General features: G+C 48.1%; 1 protein-coding gene across 2 annotated transcripts; it reads left to right on the top strand.

The window, feature by feature from the left end:
• Window positions 1-493: 493 nt before the first annotated feature.
• LOC102377139 lies at window positions 494-14254 on the top strand. Of its 2 annotated transcripts, none has more exons than XM_025217005.1 (5): window positions 494-854; window positions 4697-4786; window positions 6855-6998; window positions 9748-9974; window positions 13342-14254. In XM_025217005.1, exons 1-5 carry the CDS (start codon window positions 788-790, stop codon window positions 13408-13410), a joined length of 597 nt encoding a protein of 198 aa, XP_025072790.1. In that variant the 5' UTR covers window positions 494-787; the 3' UTR covers window positions 13411-14254. The 2 variants fall into 2 exon arrangements, with proteins under 2 accessions (XP_025072790.1, XP_006034977.1); XM_006034915.3 differs by having other exon boundaries at window positions 499-854; window positions 9748-10141; window positions 13342-14247.
• The last annotated feature ends 3520 nt before the right edge of the window (window positions 14255-17774 follow it).

The following is a 17774-nucleotide window of genomic DNA, read 5'->3' as shown; positions in this document are numbered from 1 at the left end:
CATGCAAAATTCTTGGGGGAAGATCTTCAGAAAATCTGATCTCGCTTCAGGGTGCTCAGCTTTTAGGAAAATCGGGTGTGTGTGTGGGTGTGTGTGTGTGGGTGTGTGTCTCAGAGTTAAGGTTGCTTACAGTATTTCAGTTATCAAACCTTTATTAAAAATATAATTACATTTCACCCCTAATTTTGAAATGTGTGAAAACTAAACATATTAATGACTACTATATTATTTTAATGTCTTTTATCTCTCTCTACAGTTTTAATTGACATGCTCAAGCAGACTCAATTAATCGAGTCTGCTCCAATGTGCTGTATTTCCAATGCATCAGAGCAAGCTCTCTGCATATCTGTAAGGGCCCTTTTGGTTTATGTTCCCTTTATTTATAAAGATTCACTTAAACCATAAATTGAAATATTAATGCAGACCATGTTTACTGAAGAAAGAATATTCTTCTTTATTTTAGTGGGGCCTATATGGTTATATGTTGTTCATCTTTGCCTGCTCTCAGTAGGCAAACTTTATGTGGAAGGGGAAGGAAAGGGAAGGCTTGTATCACTGCAGGCTATGCACTTGTTCAATTTTTTACTGTAAAGCTTTTTGTTTGCTGACAGCCTAAAGACATTGATAATGCATGAAGGATGTTCCTCCACAAATTGTATGACACAGAATAGCAGTCTCTCGAGCAGGACACTTCCTGATTTTACAGCAGCAAAAAAAACAAAAAAAATCTGTGTATAAATAAGAAGTTTCCCCATCCGGCATCAGAGCTTTCTGTGTCTGAGCTACGATGTCTGGAAATCTAGTCTACGCTGATTTGGAATTCCCGAAGTCAAGGTCAACCTCACAGCACACTAGTAAGTGGTGGTTTTAATTTTCTTTCTTTTTTTCCCCTCAGTGTTATGGCACACTTGGGTTGCTGTCTGTTTTTATGCTGGGGTTCTGTTTCACTAGAGGTGTTCTGGGTTTGTTTGTTGGGGGGTTTTTTCCTCCCTACGCTGACATACAAATGTTCTTTATGGTCACTAATCTGCCACAATAGTTGTAATGGACTGATAACATCATTAATGTGAACCCTTTCATTTCTAGACTGATAGCTAACCAACATCCCCTTTGTTCACTTGGGGTAACTGGGGCATAAAATGCTAAAGCAATGTACACAACATCACACACAAAGTCAGCGATGGCGATGGAAACAGACCTCGGGTCTGTTTAACCAGCTCAGTTCCATCTAGTTAGTGCAAAGATGCTGACTTACAGATCTGGCCTTCTGTGTCAGAGAAGCAAATATCCCAGCTCACATAAAAGATTAACTTCTAAATGGTATGAGCTTAAATGTGGCATTTGCTCAAAACAGTCTCCAACTTGGTGAAAACATGGAGATGGCTTAGACAGGATGCTTCGGTCTGAGCTGGGGGTTGAACCCAAGGACCTGCTAAATTCCCTTGCAGCCTTTGTTTGCTATTAGTCCATGAAAACTCCCAGTGAAAAGCCTGCTGGGATGGGAGGGAGAGGAGAGGAGTGACTGGCTGGAACAAAAGAGATGAAGGGGAAAGTTAGCTTCCTCTTACAGACTGAGTTTTACAAAGCTACCTATGCGATTTGTGGTGCCTAAGTTTCATTAAATAAAAAATGAAATTAGACATCCCCAGTTCTGTAGGTGGCTTTGAAATCCATTTTAGCTTGTACTTGAAAAGCTATGAATTTCAAGAGCCGTTAACTAGCAGCAAACAAAAAAAGGGGGGGGGAACAAACGGCTACAAAACCAGGAATGATAGCAGCTAAATAAAACATTTAGAGGGAGAATGAAGGCTAGAATGACAATATTAATTAATATTATTAATCTTGAGAAAGCAGTGGAAATTCCCACAAGTCTATTGCACTGAATTTGTCCATCAAGAATAAGAGAGTGCACAGCAAGTGAATGGCCAGTTACCGCTAATTTTAGCAGGGCATAAACCCCAGTGCATTGCATCAGCTTTCAATGTATCAAGTTCTTTCCTTGCTAATATTTTATCAGCTTGTCTTTTGTGGGGGTTTTTGGAGGGTTTTATTTTTTAAACCCTTCCCATTTTCAAATGTTTTTCTCCTCGCCTTCTGAGAAAACCTTCCATCTGACGATGAATAATATTTATGTATACAGCCAAGAGACTGCCCCATTATCTGACCCATTCTGCTGTGCCATTTCTAAATCCTGATTTCCTTCTTTCTTCTAATACAAATTGGATCCCTGCAATATCAACTGTAGCTTTCATGTTTCTAAAAATCTCCTGTGCAGAGCAAGATGAGAGGCTTAGGGATTGGTTTGTTTGGTAGCTTTTTTTTCAATCCGAAAAAACAGACCAAAAGGGGTCAGATTACCCGCTGGAGCAAACTGGTGTCATGACATGGGTCACCGGGCCAGCTCTTCAGCCGGTGTAACTCATCATGCCACCCATGCCACCCAATTAGACATGCCACCCAATTGCTTAACTGCATTTCGAGAAGTCAGACAAGCAGATCATATGAGTTAAGGCCTGTTTTGCTTCTTACCATAATAGTATGAGAAAGGCAAAGCAGATGTTGCAGAGTGCCTCTGGCATTTGGTGACCAAAAGGACTTCCACTATCATAAATTTGTTACCTTCCCTTGTTTTGCCATCTTCCTGTAAAACCACTCTGCTTCCTCAATTTAATTAAACCCCAGGCTCAGGGCCCTTTCTGTCGACATACATCTCAAGCCCTCCCCCCTTGCTGCTGTTTTTCTCCTTCTAGTCTCTTTGCCTTAGGGATGCCATCCCATCTGCTCATTTCCAGCCCTTGCTTCTTCACTTATACCCTTACTCTCCTTAATTTCCTTCCCCACACCACACAAGCATGCTGTCATCTCTCCCACCCTTCTACCCACCCTTGATGTTTTTTGTTTTACCTCTCCAGCTCCTGTCCCATATATATGCCTCTTCCCCACCATCCCCTCTTCCTTTAAACTCATTGAATGCACTATCTACAACCAGTACCTGGACTTCATCTCCTCTCATTCAGTCTTAGGGCCTCTCCCATCTACTTTCTGCCCCCTTTTTTTCCCCTGAAATGGTACCCACAAAGTGTCTAATGAGCTTCAGCCAAAGCTGGGAACCAGCACCCCCTCCTCACACCTTAACCTGTCGGCCATAGCCAATCACACCCTTTGCTTCACAAAATCTTGTCCTCCCCTTGGGTTTCCATGACTTTACCCTCTCCTGGTTCTCCTCTCTGTCTCAATGCCCCTTCAATATCTCTTGCAGAGGCTCCCCCCTTCACTTTCTAGTGGGGGGTCCCACAGGGCCTTGATCTTGGTCCTCTTCTCTCCTCCTCTACTCTGGATCATCTCATCTGCAGACAAAAGGTCAACTGTCACCCCTATGGGCATGGCTTACAGATCAACCTCTGCCACCTCCTCTCTCTAACATCTCATTCATGTTTCATCATTAGCCAAAACTCTACACGGCTAAACACAACGCACCATTTCCCGGCCAATTCTCTCTCATTTGCTGTGCACAGCATCACCACCTGGCTTGTCCCTCAGCTCTGTAACCAGGGTGCCATCTTCAGCTTGGATCATTCTTTTCAAATCCTTCCATTGAATTTTTGCCAAAAATCTTTTTGTATAATACCTCTGTGATACAGCATTTCTTGTCCACCCACACAGCTAAACCTCTCGTGTAAGTGTTATCTTCTTGCATCTTGATTCCTTTCCTCTGGTTTGAGCAGTACTACTTGTCCTTTCCTTTGGTTTAAGAAGTGCTATCTTTCTCCAGGCAGCAAAACTGCTGTAAACATGACTTTCCTTGCATGCTGTTGTGACAACATCACTCCACCTGTTTGAATCCCTCCACTGGGTTCTTCTCCATCACATGCATTGTAATCTGCTTGCCTTTCATGACCTATCCCCACCTGACCCTGACATCAGCTATTCACTACTGAGGAGTTAAGCTCCCAGCCATGGAACTAGCAGCTTCCCTGGCTCATTTATTACATTTTCATGCCAGAGCTGTGCACTCTCTCGCTCATGCTGCCCCTCAGAGCTGAGAAACCACCTCATTGCCCCCCACTGTAGTGATCACTGCAGGGTTTGGTGAACACAGTCAGGCATGAATGAGAAGAACAAAAACAACCTGTTTTATTGTGGAGCTGTAGACAGGCCTCTGCGGTCTTTTTTAGACTAACTACCTAGCTACTCCAGCTCCTAGAAGCGTGTGATTACAACAGACTCTAAGCTTGCATTTGTCATAAAAAGGATGTGGTTTAACTTCTTGAATGCTAAAAAGAAAAGCTGTGTAACTAACTCAGCAATATCTGACTGAGCCCAAAATACTCTGAGAGGCAAGAGCTGCCCCGTGCATTTCTGTGGGGTGTTAACTCCAGACCACACTGCTCCATTAGCTGCACCAGCTTCACTCCACCAGAAGTTTCTGAAAGGGCTGAGCTTTTATGGAGAAAGACCACAAGAGTCTCATCCATATAGCTCAACTGTATGATAATCAGGTGGAAACACTTGTTAAAATAGATAAACTCTGAACATATAACAAGAAGTAATTCTGTGCAGGTGGGATAATATGAACTGCATGGGAAAAAATGGGGTTTTTTTCCCTAACTCCAGCATTTACAATGTTCATGTTCTCCTTTATCCTGTTTCTTACAACAGTTGCTGATGGTGTTTCACTAAACATTGACTATTTCAGGTTCTTCTCAGTGTCCACGCCGGCATTGGATTGCTTTAGGACTTAGCTTGGTTATTAACATCATCCTGATGGGAACAGTCATAGGTCTGGGTGAGTGTCCCCAGAGAATTCATTCCTCTGTATGTCTGCATGATGTATGGTCCCGCTAAAACTCCAGCGCGGTTCCATGTTGGATTTTCTCCTACTTGTTGCTTCACTGCTCTCAACCAATATCACTGGCTCTTATGATCTTATGAGTCCCATGTTGCCACACTGTGCTCCAGTAAAAGAGGAAACTGATAAGAAATCAGCTTCACACTCCAGTCAGATACTTGCCTTGTACAAATCTGCAAAGTCAATGGAGCTACAATTCTACAGTGAAGAATATGGCCTTCTCTGCTTGCTTCAGTAGCAGAAAAGACTTAAGTCCTGCAGGTGATAAACAGAGTTCTTGTTTGCCAAAGGAGTTTCACATGCAAACCCTGTACTGTAATTATTGGTATGAAGAGCGAGCCTAGTCCCATTTGAAATGTTATATAAAGTTGCTCCATTGATAATAGTCACTTTACACTAGGGGTGGACACCCTTGTAACTGCTGGGAGGAAATTCTTCTAGTCTAGATAAGATCACAGAAAAGGGGACTCTGGGAGTGGGGGGATCCAAATCCTGCCCCCACTGCAGATGCACTTCCTGGCTGGACTGCCGCTGAAGAGCAAAGCAAACAGGAGGGAGCTGTCCCAAAGCTCCCACAATGGGTGACACATCTGGGCCTTCCCCATCTGCTACCCTAAACCCTGGTGCATGCACAGCACATGCAGACACAGGGCTGGTCTGCCTTACAGGGCTGCAGCCATCACAGATGTGAAAAGAGGTACAGCACACCCCCTTGGGAGAGACAGCACAGGGCAGTAGATGACAGAAGCCAAGCTAACAGGAGCCCTCAGCTGCTGTCATGGTCATGATCAAGGCAGACACTGTTTACCAGTGTCAGGAAGTAGGGGGGTGCTCTTTTCATGCTCCCAGTCCACATGAACCATGCTAGAAAACTTTGTAGTGGGGACTAAGTCAGACAGGTAACACTAGCACAGTGGGCATCGCCCTCTGTCTCGAGCAGTTGGTCTGTTACAGGGTAATAGCCTACTATGGCCAAGAGGTGGTGGCATTCATCCTTTTGCCCTAGTGATGCCCCATATGGGAAGAGGAGTAGAACAGAACCAGGCACCTCCTCCTTAGGAAGGAGGGCCATAGCGCACCCCTACTGTTGGCCATAGTTGGGGATGGTCCTGCTTTGACCAGGGGGTTGGATTAGATAATCTCCTGATGTCCCTCCCAACCCTAATTTTCTGATTCTGATTCTATGCTTCTATCCTCCCCTTTCCAAATCTGGTTGCACCAGTGATGCTTCCCTATGGCATTTCACGCTCAAAGCTCATGGATCCAGGCTCAGCAGCATCCCCTTGGTTATATTAACTCTGAAAACAAACCAAAGATTCAGCGTTCTTCAAAGATCAACCCCAAAACCAATGCCCTTCCCAAGATGGCATCAAAATACAAGGCCCCTCATGTGCAGCTCTGAATAGTAGGTTTTTTCCTCCTTTCCTGGGCATCTTGACCAGCAATAAAGTAAGTGCCAATGCTGATGGCTAAGCCAGCAACATGAGGTTTCAGAATCAGTGTCTCTTTGCGAATGAGAATCATTCTTAATTCTCAAAGATATGAAATCATGAATGTTGCCACCCTATGAAACTTGTAGAGCTGTGGACACTGGGTATTTCAGAGGAGGTCCTTGCCCCTTATGGCTACAAAGGAAGTCTCAGAGCACGACCTGAAAGTATTTATATGAGTCTGCAGAGAGTCAAAAACAAGAGCTCTGACAAGTATGAACTGCCCACAGTCATTTTTTAAAGAGATGTCAACTCTGAAACCTTTAGCTGCAAACATCATTAATTATCTCATGGCTGGTCAAAACGCACACAAAAAGAAGTGTCGATCACAGAAAGATCTGCCCAGAGCACTGGAAATGGCACCTTAATTTATCAATCCCAGAAATGCACTTTTGTCCCTGATCAGAGCTGGAAAAGTAGTAACGCTAGCTTGGCTTTCCCTGAGGTCACACGCTGGATGTGCAAGCTTGGTTCCAAAATAGCACCTGGCCACTCACATGAATGCCTTTGTGAAGCTTTACAGGTAAAAGAGAACAGCGGAGAAGCCCTGGCTGCCAAACAGTCAGAGTTGAAGCAGGAAGGCAGCTGCTCCTGCCCAGAGGATTTCAAGGCCTCCAAGATAAACCATTTATGTACCTCACAGCAATGCAGCACAAAAGGTAATTCCCCCCCGCTAGTGCATCCCACATTACTCATCCTAGGATCACAAAAACTGCCTGCTTGGACTGGCCTGGCATCCACCTGTAGCTCAGCAGTCTGTGTCTGGCAGGGACTGGTCCCATCTGCCTCCATGAAGCAACACCAGCTATGGAATGACCCTACCCAAAGAGAAATGTCTCCCCAGCCCAACAGTTCATGTCCTGAGCAGAAGAAATGATATTGCTGCTCATGGCCTTGCGTATGCTTTTAAGCTTTTCTGCTCCCATAATCCACACACATCCCACCCCTCTTTCTTGTAACCCACTGATCTCTTGGCCAGTGTGGGTATCTGTGACGGAGAGCACCACAGGTGAATTGCTCACCTGTGGAAAGTGTTTCCCCTCAATCCAAACACCAAAAAAGTGTTTCCCTCAATCCATTTTAGATTTAGCCTCCTGAAAGAGTTCTGCCCTGACTTGAACTCGAGTTTCCATTCCATATTTCACAACTCCTTCCTTTTCTTGTATTTTTCATGGCCTCCGTTCCTTGGGGTAAGGTCAGTCATTTCTTTTTAGTTCTTCTTTTGGGCCATCTGACGGGTACTTCTGGACATTCACCACCCACTACAGGCAAGTCATCCTTCCTCTACATTATGCCGGGTAGTGCCCAGTGGAGAAGTCACCTCCTCTTCCAGTCTCAAGGAGGGCAGTGTTTCCTTTATGGGTCTGACATGAGGATGTGGCGAGCTTAGGTTCTTCTGGGAGCTCTAAAGAACCACAGATGAGAGAGAGACTACTGAGGGGCTACACTGTTCGTATCTAGCACCCTTCATTTTTTCCATGCAGTTCTTGGCATCTTCCTGTTGATGCCTCCAAGGACCTGTTAGGTCTTATTACAACACAATTCAGATAAGCATCCAGCAGCTATTCAGTGGACATTATCTATATGTGCAACTAGTGTACCTGAATAAATTCCAGTGCAGTTTGCAGTGGTTATTGCTCCTGGGCGTGCCATTTGCATATGTGCCTGGGAATGCAGCACCTTGAGCCAGAGCAGAGCAACCCGAGCTGGCAGGAGATCCCAGGGGTCGGCCTGCCAGCCTGGGACTGCTCCAATCTGGCTCAACGTGCACGAGGGTGTTTCAGTGCAAGGCTAACTGGCAGGCAGCCCTCACACTAAAGCACTCTCATGCCCCAGCCAACTCCATCCGCGTCTACACATGTGCTGCTGTGCAGTAAATAATGCCACTGTAGGATAGTACTTGTGTCTGCAAGTACTATGCTATGGCAGAGTTAATTAGTTGACTCTGTCCTAATAGCACCACACATGTTGATGTTGCTGTTTTACCGCAGAGCTAATTAAGCAACTCCACAGTAAACGTTCTGTGTAGACGCAGCCAGCAAGTATGAACTTAGTTTAGCGACGTGATCAGACTGGCCAGCAGCAGGGATTGTATAGGCTTAAACACATCCAAAATGTGTTTCAAGTCTACTTTTTAGATATTAGAAGAGCTGCTGATGCATTCTGTTCTGATGCCTACCTTCCACAAAGCTACAGGCTTTTAACTCTTACTGATCCAACCCTGCCTTATGGCCCATTCTTCCCACTGCCCAACTCCTGGACGTCCTTTTTCCCCTCCATGTCTGATCCGGACCTCCTGTTCCAGCCCTGGGATCCCTCCTGTGCCAGTGCTTTTCCACCCCAATTTACAAGCATTCCAGCTAATTCATTATTACCTGTTACAGCACACACACACACACACACACTTTGATGTTCCTCACCCCTGATCCACAGCCCCCCACTATATCAGTCCTGGACTCCATCCACACACAGGAACCCCCAGCTCTGCTATGTCTTGTCGTGCATCCTGGTGTCCTGAATGTTAGCAGTGTCTCCCTTCTGTACTCATACATTCAGATGACTTGCAACTAAACAGCAGTTTAGAAGTGAGCATGCAGAGCAGCTAAACTTGACCTTCCCTATCTCTTGCTGGGCTCACTATGTGTGTAGTGCACAAGGGACATGTGCTAGCCTTAGGCTGCCAGAGAACAGAGCTAGCTGATTTCACTGCTAGAGTCATTCTTGGCTCATAACACTCTGGTGGGGGGGCGTTGCTGCTGATTTTAGAGTGTGACCTTAGTACATAAACTCGTACCAGGCTACAGCAACATTTTTGTGGTTTTTGTTTCTGCATCTGGATTAAGAACTACAACCCTGTCATGTATGTAAAGGGAGAGGACTGAAGGCAAGCCACCTCATCTGCCTGCACACAAGTTTCCACATCTGGAAAGTGGGAAGAATAGCCTTTCCTTTGTCTTACTTTAGTTCTGTAGGCCAAGGCCTGCCTCCCTCTGTGTCTGCTGTCATGCAAAAAAAAAAAAAAATTGGCCTCCACCTTTAGAGGTGAGGCCTCTCAGTGATGTCAAGGTACAAATCAGGGTGGTTTCCTTCTGGAGGGATTGGGCTTGATTCTGTTCTTGGCATTTCTGCACACTACTGTCAACACTTGCCTTCTTTTGGCCATTTACATAAGGAGATGCAGCTATTTCAAAGTCTTCCTACATTCTGCAGGCAATCTCCAGAGCAGAGGCACTTTGTGGAAAGTAAGTAGGGGAGAAAGGTTTCTCACCCTCCTGATCCCCAGGCTGTCCCTGCTCTGAAGGGCTTAAAATTGAAATCTCTCTTCAAGCTGATGCTAGCTCTGCCCCTCTCCCTTGCTGCTGAAGTCTACTTCCTCCAGCCTGGATGCTTTCTCCCTCTTTTACATAGAAACCTCTACACCCTGCCTAGTCATGCCACAGGCAGCAGTCCACGTGGAGGTCCATCAGACGGCCATTCTGCCCCTCTGCCTCAAGGTCCCAAACCAGGCATGGGACTTCATTGAGATACAGTGGTTCTCTGCCAGGGGAAATCACAGTATCCTGCTCTATCAATTGAATAACTGCACCAGAGAAGACCCCAATTGGTGGCAGCGCCACTGCAAAGCCAGCACAGAGGTAAGAGCAGAGCATCAGCTACGGATGGCCGTCCTGCCAAACGGCTCGCTGAGGATCTGTAAAGTGCAGGCTGAGGATGCTGGAACATACCGCGTGATAGTGAAAGGCAAAGACATGACTGACACCACTGGGCAAGTGAACCTAACCGTGACAGGAAGGTAACACAGGTGAGCTGGGGATGGACTTCCGGGCAGGACTGATGCAATTAGTGCAGAAATAGAAGAGACTGGAGAGGAGGAAAGAGTCCATCTTTCCTTCTCTCCCCTCCTCCTCTCAAGCATCTTAACAACCCAGTAGCAGGACACAACTTCTGTTGTTGCCCTGCTTTACTTGTGACAGGTTTGAGTGCTGTGCTTTGTGGTTGAGAGACAGGTTTGACCATCTAGTTTTAAGGTTAAGTTATTCAAAGAGTTATATGGTGGCCCAGACCAAGTAGTGCCTGTTCTTAACCTGGCATGAAAAATATGCAGCTGTGATCATGAAAGCAGTTTTCCTAAAGCGCACCCAGGGAGAACTGTTCTTCTGGCATGGTTCAGTACCACTGAGGTGCAGCGGGTTTAAGGCCACTTTATGGAAATGGGAGTCTCCTCCCTAGCTTGCTCCAAGGGCCTTATAGCTAAGGGTGAGCAAAAATCAGGGGGTGTCTGAACCCCAAGCCTCTGGGCTTGGGCCTGCAAGTAGGATGCCTGCCGAGGGATTTGGAAACATCTGACACCCCAGGTGGGGGTGGAGGATATTTGCAGGTAGTAGGGCCACATGTAGTTCTTGAACGATTGTCAGATTTGGAATGGATTGGGCTGGGAACACAATTTATTTATTTATTTATTTATTTATTTTTAAAGGAAAGATTCATATGGGATGGTGTGCATAGGGGTGATCTTGTCTCAGGTAGGAGACTGAACTAGAGGACCTCCAGAGATCCCTTCCAGCCCTCCTTTTATGAGATTTGGCACTATTATTATTCCTTCTTTGTCCAGGGAGGAGGGACAATTTGACTGCTAACACAAACCTTCCCCAGCCCCACACTTGCCAACTTTGATGCACTTTCAGGTGCGACATTTTACCTGCATTGTGGAAGGAGCTGGTTTGCATATTTATCAGAGATTATGCACTACCCTGACCTTGGAACCAAAAGAACGTGGGGGTTGGGCACCCCTGACAGGGCTTGCACGATGAATGCTGCTGGACAAAGCCCCTCCTGAGGTCTTCTTGCAGGGCAGTAGCATGCCAAGTCCCATGCACCCTACCTGGCCAGCAGGTCCCACCCTGCTCCAGTGAGGCCTTACTCTAGTCCCCTACGACTCACGGACAGGATCCAGCCCATAAAGATGCTGAGGGAATCAACAGCGTGCTCCAGCCACAGCAGCAGTAGCAAAAGCGCCCACAGAGTCCTGTTCCCTGCTGCAATCAGTTTATTCTGTCTGCTGCAGCAGAGGAAGTATCCCCAGAGTCCTAGGGCCTGCCTTTTTTCTGTTCCCTTGGCAACATCTGCTGACTGCCAAGGCCACAGCCTGCAGCAGGGGCTGGGTTGCAAGCAGCCCATAGTAGGAAGAGGTTGCCAATCCCCATGGGCAGATCTAGGATTTTGTAAATGGTAGTGCAGGAGAAGTGACCAGCCCTACAGGGACAGCTGCATGCCCTGCTTTCAGCATCCCCACCTTCCTCCACCAGTGTGCAACAGACCATGCCCTGGGGGGTAGCAACCAGGATCTATAAGTCCTTGCATTAGTAAGAATCGTCCTTCCACCTCTTCCTTTTCATCCATGTTCAGTGATGTGTCCCCTCCTCTCTTCCCATTCCCCCACCCACTGTTGTCTGTCCCCTGCTGACCCAGCGGCAGGGATGGGGAGGCTCCTGCTACGCTCCAAGCTGGGCTGCACATGGTGCCAGGCTCAGCCAGAGTCAACCTCGGAAGCAGAAGTAGGTGGGTTCCTTTCCCCTGCACCTCCAGGCTGGCAGGGAGGAGGAATCCACCCACCACTGGTGCTGTCCCAAGCAGAGGTCCTGGCTGGAGCTGGCAGAAGTGATTCTGGAGCTTGCCTTTCCTATGGCCCTGGGATAGCAGGTCGAGCAGCAGCAGTGTGGGGTAGGGTGAGAGGAGGTGTTGCTGGACTGGGCAAAGAGAAGGAAGAGGGGAATTCTTATTTGCTTTGAAGCTTTAAAAGAGAAAAGTTCCCAACTGCTGCTGCCATGGTGTGGACATCTGCACCACTGCTGCCCTTCTGGATCCACCTCTGTTCTCAGGCAGGGGCAGCTCAGCTAGTGGCATGAGTAGTCTTAGTGCATGGCATGCAGCAAATTGAGGAGGGCAGGGACAGAAAGGCCCGAGAGCAGAGCAGCAGATCAGGCAGGGAGCATAGGACAGGAAGCAGAGCAGTAGAAGGGGAAGGAGATCAGAGGCACTTGGGGAGGGTGTGGGCTAGTTTTGTGGCATGCCTACAACTGTACTGGCCCCTACTGCTCTAGGGATGGGGAGCAGTGGGGGCCAGTATGTGTCAGGGCAGTGGGGAGGTTGTTGAGGGTGGGGTGGATTTGGGGCAGCTTGTCCTCCTTAACGACTTCCCTTACTCTTTGTCCCTCTCAATGCCTGTCCCTTCTTATCCTCCCTCTGCACTGCATGCCCCTTGATCTCTGATGCTGCCCTTCCCACCCATTATCTACAGCAGCAGCTGCTCCCTTTCCCCCCTGGGGCCTCCCAGCTGGATGTACCCACACTATAGGTGCAGAGAGGTCTGGCCCAGCAAACTAGTTTGTATAGACCAGTGTGGGAGAGCTGGGTCCAGCCCCTGGCTTTGCCCCTCACCCTGGGGTCTGTCACCGACTGCCACATGCCTCCACTGCAAAGCAGAGGTGATGGTCTATTGTCCACCTTGGCTACCAAGTGCTCAGGGCTAGGTAATCACACCCAGATAGTGGGACACAGGGCCTGCTGCAGGGAACAGAAGGAGGAACTGCAGCTCAGTTAACTCCAGGGCAGTAGCCCTGCAAGAGACCCATAGCTGGGCTGGCAGCCAGGATACAGTCTTCTGACTCAGGCGGAAGCCCTGACCACAGCCTGCCCTCCTCCACCCTGCGCAGCAGGAAGCCCAGCCTTGCCCATTCCACCTGGCTGAGCTCCAAGCCCCGAGGAGACTCTGGGGGACTGAGAGGGAGATAGCCAGACTGAGGGGAGTCTTCAGTCCTTTGCCATCTTGTGCCCCAGGCCCTGCTGGGTGGAAGAAGTGCTGGGTAGGACAGGATGAGCAAGTGAGCACAAGTCAATTTGAGAGGGGTGGATGGAAGGACATGTTCCTTAGACTCAGCATCACTTCAATGAGAGCAGCACTGACTTCCTCTGGATCTGATGGTTGTTCTGCTTCCTCCCTAGTCTGATTCTTCACCTGCTCCGAGCCACCCCAAGATGACAACACAGGACAGACTGGCCACCCCATGCTGACCTCTGCTCCCTGGTGCAGCTCCTGGCCCATCAGTCCATCTGCTCCAGTTCTATCCCCCGTAGGCACCCAAGTTAGGGGCACCTACAGTGCACTGGGGCAGTTGCACAACATTGCAGTAAGGCTGGGAAATCCCAGCCTGGACACCCAGACCCTTGCGCATGACACTTTAGGCACCATGATCCCAGCCTTAATGCAGTTGCTCAGTTGATGCTCAGCCAGCAGGGGTCATGTGATAAACCAGAGATGAATGGAGAGTGCTCCAAAAGGACTAAGCCTGTTCTCAAACAGTATATTTTTCATGGTGTGAATTAAGTGTCTTTGTTTTTTGTGTGATAACCATGCCTGGAACTTGTTTTTTCCCGTTACATGCTTAACTACTCGTAGAAGTCTGGCCCTCTGTGACAGGAGCTTATACAACAGCCAAGAGGGAGATTAGATGGGAAACCAATCCGAAAATAGATTGACCCTGAGAATAAAACAGAGACTAAAAGATTGCAGAGCAGTTCACAATCTTCAAAAATAATGACTCACCCAGCTGAGAAATGCAGCTGCCTTTAGAGTGGGGCCATCCATTGTTGGGGTGGAATATGACAGCTGTGAGTGCACCAGTAACAATTCAAGGACTGCTGGCATGTTCCTGCTGTGGTATACAAATTTCAGGATAAAATTGCAGGAGAAGGCACTGAACTGGCACACAACTTCTGGATTCTGTGCCAACCTCTACCACCAATTCCTTGTGTAACCTTGGGCAAACTTCTCTGCCTTAGTAGCCACTTTGCAAAAATGGCCCATGGATGAAGAACATGCAGATGTAGGGCACAGTCCATAAGCACTAATGCCTACTACTAATTACAGTGCATCAGGCAACAAGAACCCTATAAACTAAGATTTATGACAGCACATTCACCTGCAGCCAAAGGAGTCTAATGCCCCCTGCGGGTCATTTTTGAAATCCTGCTATCCCTTCTCTCCCAGTTCCTTTCAACTGCAACCCTTCCTCACATTTTATCTGAATCCCCAAATCAAAGTTTTGAAGGGGAATGAAACTTTCTGGAGCAGATATATTATTTCTTAAAACAAAACCTGCCCTGGTCTAGTACCTGCATCTGTAGAGAGCCCGAGCAATATGGCTGGAAACTATTTGATTCGAAAGGGTTGTCTACTATGAAATTTAATGATGGTTGGGCTGGGGCAGCAGAAAGGACTTTAAAAAATAAATAATAAAAATAAGCATACGGGACAGTTGGGAGCCAAAAAGCTCTTGGAAAGCTAGTGGGGATTTGGGCACCAACCAGCAATTCCTCTCAGTCTCCTTTGACCAGCTCGAGCCCTACCTGTTAGAAATTCTCCATTTCACTGCTAATCTCACTGGTGCTCTCAGGAAGACAAAACAACGCCCCCCCGCCCCCCCCCCAAATAAAAATAAAACAACAACCCAAAACAAAACCAAAAAAAGCCCTATGACAAGTCCCCAAATAGAAACCTGAGAAATTCATTTACATCTTCTCAATCGCTTGGGACAAGTTCAGGGACTTGTCTCCACTCCAGGACTAGAGTTCACGCCCTTCCTCAGACTCATGGAAAGTTAAAGATGGTAAAAGTCCCCAAAGGTAGAAAACAAGCTTTTTAAAATTATTATTTATAAATTAAGTTTATTCTCTACCTGTAGGGACTTTTACCATCTTTACATTTTTCCTGAGCCTGAGGAAGGGTGTGCATGCCCAAAAGCTTGCAGAAAAAAAAAGATCATTTTTTTGTGATTGCTTAATTGGTCTAATAGAAGGTATTATCTGAACCAAGAGCTCTAGGGTTTTACATTTCTCTACAACACCACACTGTGGTCTCAGAGCCTTGCAGCCAGTTCTCTCCATCAATCTTTCAGTGCCCATATGGCCACCACATCAATTCACCCCTCCCTTTGGCCTCTGTTATACCACTCCTATGCAAGACTTTTCCCTAGTCCTTACCTCAGAAAAAGCCCACTAAAACTAACTCTGTTTAAATCTTCTGTTGCCAGGTTTGCCTTACCCCATCTCCCCAGACATCAGGTCACCTTAGAAAACTCCTCACTTCAAACACACTTAATGCATCTCTCTTATCTGTTCAGGCCCCTTCAGAACTCACAGCTCTTTGTTACACTCCATTACAAAACCCAACAGGATTTTCCCCAAAGTGCCCTAACCTGGCCCCAAAGAGGCCTTCAAGAGTACAGCCCTTTCCCCATGACCAAGACTCCCTCCCGCTCTGCCCACCTGGAGGGCTCAGGCAGCTCTATAGCAGGCTTCTCCTACTCACTGGCAGGATCCAGCACCAATGGCTCCGCTCTTTTAACACTTCCATCCATGGGACTCACACACCTGACAACAAACTGCTTGCCTGCAAGTCACCCCACTACAGTCAGGGATGCTTCTCACATAGGGAATACAACCCACATCAGTGTTTGTAGCACAGGTTTCAAAGGATAAGCTCCACTCCAGGGGTCCCCAAGTCTTTTTGAACAACTCACCCCCAGCAAGAGTCAGTTTTGCACAGCCCACCCTGCCTCTTTATCAGCACAGCTTAATCTGAAAAGGAGGGGTGGGGGGCACTTGGTAGGAGACAGGGACCAGCAGGTAGGATGGCCATCATAGAGGACATCCTGGTGTTCTGCTACTCTGTCCTCTACCAATACGAAACCCAATGCCTTGGAAAAGAAAAAAAGAGAGGACATAAAGACATCCAGTTGCGTATCGATAGAGGACAGAAGACAACCAGACTGTCCTCTATGATGGCCACCCTAGCTGCAGAGCACATCTGAAAGCCTCAGTGGGCTCCTACACGTAGCCTGGTAGATTCTCAGCTTTCCAGGAATCCACTGGAAAGTGCAGCAGGAGCAGCCCCAAGGCACTCGCTGGGGGCCAAAATCAACCCTGTCGCACCCTGGGTATCCTCCTCACTGCCTCCCCTGCCATGCCTCCATGTCATTTGTAGGTTGTTTTGGGAAGCTGGACCCTGGAGTCCTTGAGTAAGCCTACCAGATCTGTACTGGTCCCAGCCCAATCTGCCTAACCAGATGCTCCGGTCTCACCCTTGCCAAGACAGAGACCTTAATTCTGCTGACTAGCGCTTCATGACTTGCTTTGCTGGTGCCTGTGTTTCTCCCATACTGATTGTGGCCATGCTGGCCCTAGACACATCCTCACAGCCCTAACTGTGCCTACATGGTACTAATCACCAAGTGCTCCTTTAGCCATGTCCATGCCTCACAGGCATGCCTCTTCCTCTGTGTTTTAGGAGCTCCTACCCCTCTAGGCACTTGTCCCTCACCTGTCTCTGACAGGTCACCCTTCAGGGCATCCATCTCTCCAGGCATCTGTCCACTGCATTGGTCCCCCTGACCCTGCCTCCCTGCACTGGGCCCTCGAATCAGTCCCACAATGCAGGGTGCCTCCCTGGCACCCCCCCTGCCAGCAACCTTCCTAGGGCTCCCCTTTTTGGTCTCCTCCCCTAGAGCCACCCGCAGCCTCACAGCAAGAAACCAAACTTACGTGAGCCAATTGCATTTTAGCTGAAAGCCTTAACCCATCTTGGGTCTCTGCTTCCCCACAAACCCAACCCCTAATCAGCAGGGGATCCATCCCTCTCAGCCCCCAGGGGAGTTTCTAAGCCAGCAGCCTTTTTCCTCTGGGAGCTTGGGCTCTCAAGAGCTCTGCCCTCTCCAACCTTCAGGCCCAGATGGCTCAAGAGCTGCTTATAATTCCCCAGGAGCACCACCCCTTCCAGTCACCTGCTTCTCAACCTGCACAGGACTTTCCCTTTAGCTAAGGAAGGACTGCAGTGCAGGAGGAGTAGGCTGCTTATCCAGAGCACTGCTCTATTGGGCTACAAGCAGGGGCATGCGTTTCCGGCAGCAAATTTGTGCCACTACTTTGTGCTGCAGTGCACGCTCCTAGTCCTGCATTTTGCAGCAGGAGACGTTGTCCTGCTGCTCCATATCCTTCAAGCAGAGCTGGCTGGGGCACAGAGGGTGACTCAGTGCAGGGCTAGCTGGCAGGCAGCCCCCATACTCAGGCACCGCATGTCCCAGCCAGCTGGGGAGTGGCATGTGGAGATGAGGAAGCAAACAGCCAGCCCAGGGCTGCCTGCTTCCTCATCTTTGCACACTGAGAAGCCCCTGCACCCCAGATTTCATAGATTTCATAGACATTAGGGCTGGAAGGGACCTCGGAAGATCATCGAGTCCAGCCCCCTGCCCAAAGGGCAGGAAGTCAGCTGGGGTCACAGGATCCCAGCAAGATAAGCATCCAGTTTGCTCTTGAAGGTGTTCAATGTAGGCGCTTGAACCACCTCCAGTGGCAGGCTGTTCCAGACCTTGGGGGCTCGG

This window comes from Alligator sinensis, unplaced genomic scaffold (assembly GCF_000455745.1).
Source record: "Alligator sinensis unplaced genomic scaffold, ASM45574v1 scaffold1208_1, whole genome shotgun sequence".
Lineage (NCBI taxonomy): Eukaryota > Metazoa > Chordata > Crocodylia > Alligatoridae > Alligator > Alligator sinensis.
Note: the sequence above shows the minus strand (reverse complement) of the source record. Positions and strands in the feature narration are given on the sequence as shown.

Bases quoted from the DNA above. Each gene is read 5' to 3' on its own strand.
- LOC102377139 (XM_006034915.3), top strand. From the start codon at position 788: ATGTCTGGAAATCTAGTCTACGCTGATTTGGAATTCCCGAAGTCAAGG. The intron at 855-4,696 runs GTAAGTGGTGGT...TGACTATTTCAG, and splicing joins GTCAACCTCACAGCACACTA to GTTCTTCTCAGTGTCCACGC. The intron at 6,999-9,747 runs GTAATTCCCCCC...TCTTTTACATAG, and splicing joins ACAGCAATGCAGCACAAAAG to AAACCTCTACACCCTGCCTA.